Source organism: Triticum dicoccoides, chromosome 5B, assembly GCF_002162155.2.
Source record: "Triticum dicoccoides isolate Atlit2015 ecotype Zavitan chromosome 5B, WEW_v2.0, whole genome shotgun sequence".
Lineage (NCBI taxonomy): Eukaryota > Viridiplantae > Streptophyta > Magnoliopsida > Poales > Poaceae > Triticum > Triticum dicoccoides.
In genome coordinates, this window is record NC_041389.1 from 577,464,622 (window position 1) to 577,468,537 (window position 3,916).

The 3,916-nt window shown below is 47.0% G+C and overlaps 1 protein-coding gene across 1 annotated transcript; it reads left to right on the top strand.

Annotated features, from left to right (window-relative positions):
* Positions 1 to 274: 274 nt before the first annotated feature.
* LOC119306196 (protein JINGUBANG-like) lies at positions 275 to 2,101 on the top strand. The gene has a single exon (XM_037582489.1). The coding sequence runs from the start codon at positions 275 to 277 to the stop codon at positions 1,700 to 1,702; it is 1,428 nt and encodes a 475-aa protein (XP_037438386.1). The 3' UTR covers positions 1,703 to 2,101.
* Positions 2,102 to 3,916: the final 1,815 nt, after the last annotated feature.

Here is a 3,916-nt window from a genome sequence, read left to right on the forward strand (position 1 = left end):
TATCACCTAAAAAAATCAAGCAGGAAATTATGATAATTCCTAGGCTCCAAAACTTGTGAAATACCGCTAAAAAAAACTTGTGAAAGGCAGCAATTTGCGGGCCGAGGCCCCACCCCGGTTGTCGTAACGGTCTCAACGGATTTCTCGCTTCCCGCCACTCTCTCGTCGCCTCTCACTCCCCTCCCCTCCACATACACATTCCCTCCCTTCTCCTCCTCTCGCAATTCTCTCCACCACGGTCTCGCCGTGCCGCCACAGCCTCCAGCAAGAGCCTATGAGAGATAGCGACGGCGAAGGGGCCGGCGGCGGAGTCCCGCGCTCGCACCCCTCCAACATCCCGCTGCCGATGTCGCACTCCGACCCCAACTACTCGGGCACGGACGACGAATGCTCCAACAGGCAGAGCAGCTCGTCGGCGACGGGCGGGTTCTATAATGACTACCCATCCAGCTTCAGCGGCGAGTGCTCGCCGTACAACATGTCCCCCTGGAACCAGACCATGGCGTCCCCCTGGTCCCGCCACAGCGAGGCGTCCATGGCCGCGCCCGCGATGGCGCCCGGCACGAGCCTCATCAGCTCGCTTGTCAGGGAGGAAGGCCACATCTACTCTCTGGCCGCCAAGGGCGACGCGCTGTACACCGGCTCGGACAGCAAGAACATCCGCGTCTGGCGCAAGCAGAAGGACTCCGGCGGCTTCAAGTCGTCCAGCGGCCTCGTGAAGGCCATCGTCATCTCCGGCGAGCGCATCTTCACGGGCCACCAGGACGGCAAGATCCGGGTGTGGAAGGTGTCGCCCAAAAACGGCCTGCACAAGCGCGTGGGCAGCCTGCCGCGGCTGCGCGACTTCCTGCGCGGCTCTCTCAACCCGTCCAACTACGTCGAGGTGCGCAAGAACCGCTCGGCGCTCTGGATCCGGCACAGCGACGCCGTGTCGTGCCTGAGCCCCACGGACGCGGGGCAGGGCCTGCTCTACTCCGGCTCCTGGGACCGCACCTTCAAGGTGTGGCGCATCAGCGACTCCAAGTGCCTCGAGTCCGTGGTGGCGCACGACGACAACGTGAACGCCATCGTGGCGGCGTACGACGGGCTGGTGTTCACCGGCTCCGCGGACGGCACGGTCAAGGTGTGGAAGCGGGAGGTGCAGGGGAAGGGGACCAAGCACTCGCCCGTGCAGACGCTGCTGAAGCAGGAGCACGCCGTGAACGCGCTGGCCGTGAGCGCCGTCGCGCCGGTGCTCTACTGCGGCTCCTCCGACGGGCTCGTCAACTGCTGGGAGGGCGACAGCAAGCTCGTCCACGGGGGCGTGCTTCGCGGACACAAGAAGGCCGTCTTCTGCCTCGCCGCGGCGGGAGCGCTCCTCTTCAGCGGCTCCGCCGACAACACCATCATGGTCTGGCGGCGCGACGCCGGCGTGCACTCCTGCCTCTCCGTGCTCTCCGGCCACACCGAGCCGATCAGGTGCCTCGCCGTCGTGGAGTACAACAAGGAGAACGTCGCGGCCGCGGCCGCAGAGACTGGAGACAACAGCGGCGTGGGGCGGTGGATCGTCTACAGCGGCAGCCTGGACAAGTCGATCAAGGTGTGGCGCGTGACCGACGAGCCGACGGACACGCTGCTCGGGGGCTCCGGCGAGGGATCGCAGATGTTCGACCGGTACCCCGGCGACCCGTTCGGGGCAAGCAGCTCGACATCGTTCCGCTAAGGTCGTCGACACGTACGCCCCAACGGAACGCACAAGTTTTGAACATCTTGACGGATCAACCAAAGGAGTTTCTGGATTTTGTTCATATATATACTGTTGAAGACGATCGGTGAGAATTGAACGGCACGATAACATCATGCCCGGGCATATATACATCTGGACTTGTGATATAGTGATGGATCTAGGTAAGTTTGCTGCCTTTCAGAGCGTCAGGGCCAAGGGACATTTTGGCGCATGCTTATATATTTGTTGTGTAATAGTTGAACTTAACTTGATTTTATGTTTTATATGGGAAAAATCAATAAATGACCAATTAATTAAGTTCTAACTTTTGTGGATCTTTTCTATACTTAGATGATTGTATTTTGCCTGTAACTGTAACCAAAAATTACATTTTCAGTGCTTATCTTCTGCCTTGTTTCATAACTGTAAACAGTTTGTCGAATTGAACCAAACTGGTTTCTAAAAAATCTTAGCGGGCTTAGACGCGGGAAATACCCTGTACACTCCGGTGCCAGCGCACCTTATATGCACAAAATAATTTAGTAACTGAAAAAAAGTCAAAAAAGTGATATTCTTTGGAAAACAAATATGATCAGCATTGTACTTGTGTAGAAAATTCGCTGAGTAATAACTCATGTTGACTTCAGCGCAAAAAAAAAACAATTTTTCAAGGACAAATAGCATGAACAGTAACTTGTATGTAGCGTTTGGTTTTTTTTCACCCAGAACAACATGAAATTCATTCCTTGACGAAACTTTCTATACAAGTACAATACTTGATCATATTTGTTTGCAAAAAACTTACAGCCTTTTTTGACTTTTTTGCATTACAAAATTATTTCGTGCATATAGGTGCACTGGCACGCAAGAGCATAAATTTCTTTCCACTTAGATGCGTCCAATTTCTAATAAGGGGCAGCAGCCCACTTTATTATTTTATTTTATTTTTAAATGACATGAGCAAAAATACGTATTTTTTTATGAATATCTTCAGCCTTGTTTCTTAACTGTAAGGTCTGCCGAATTGAACCAAACTGGTTTCTGAAAAATCATAGCGGGCTCAGACGCGGAAATACCATGTGCACTCGGGTGCCAACACATCCTATATGCACAAAATAAGTTAGTAACTGAAAAAAAGTCAAAAAAATTCTGAATCTTTTTTTGAAAACAAATATGACCAAGTATTGTGCTCGTGTAAAAAGTTGCACCAACTAATAACTCATGTTGACTTCAGCGGAAAAAAAATCATGGAGAAATAGCATGAACAGTAACTTGTATGTAGTCCCCCGCAAAAAAAAAGTAACTTGTATGTAGCGTTTGATTTCTTTTCCCTCCCAGAATACCATGAAAGGCATTCCTTGACGAAACTTTCTATACAAATACAATACTTGATCATACTTGTTTCCAAAAAACTTTCAACTTTTTAACTTTTTTTTTGCACTACAAAATTATTTCCTGCATAATAGGTGCACTAGCACCCAAGAGCCATAAATGTCTTTCCACTTAGACGCGTCCAATTTCATGAAAAACAAAGATCCATCGACTGTATAATAGTCATGAATAAGAAAATATGAAAAATTGCCATGCTACTTTAGAGAAATGTGATGCTTATTTATAAATTAAAAATGATATGATTAAAAAATGTTTCCTGAAGTCTAAAAAACATATGAATTATGTTGTGGAGATGTTTCATCGTGCAAAAAAAAACAAATTTTGGAGAACATTTTTTCTTTATATTTTCCAAGGACCAGAAGCAAAATGTCATGTTGTATTTTGTTTCCTTTACTTTGCCCACTGTGCAAAAGAGGATAAAAATCCATGTCTGTGAATAAATAAAATTTTCATGCCAATAAAAAAATTGCATCCTCTTAATAATAAAATTGACATCATGTTAATAATAAAATGCCAGGCTCTCAATTATAAAACCACCATCATGTTAGTAATAAAACTGCCAGCCTCTTAATTATAAGAATCCCATATTATTAAATAATAATAAACGTCATGATCCTAATCATAAAACAGCCACCCTCTTAATAATAAAAATGACATGTTATTAATTATCAAAATGTCATCCTCTTCATAATAAAAACGCCATGCTCTCAATTATAAAAATGTCAGGTTATCAAATATTAAAATGTGATGCTCTTAGTAATAAAACTGCCATCTGAGAATGTAATTTTTTTAAAAAAATCCATGAAAATGAGTGATAGA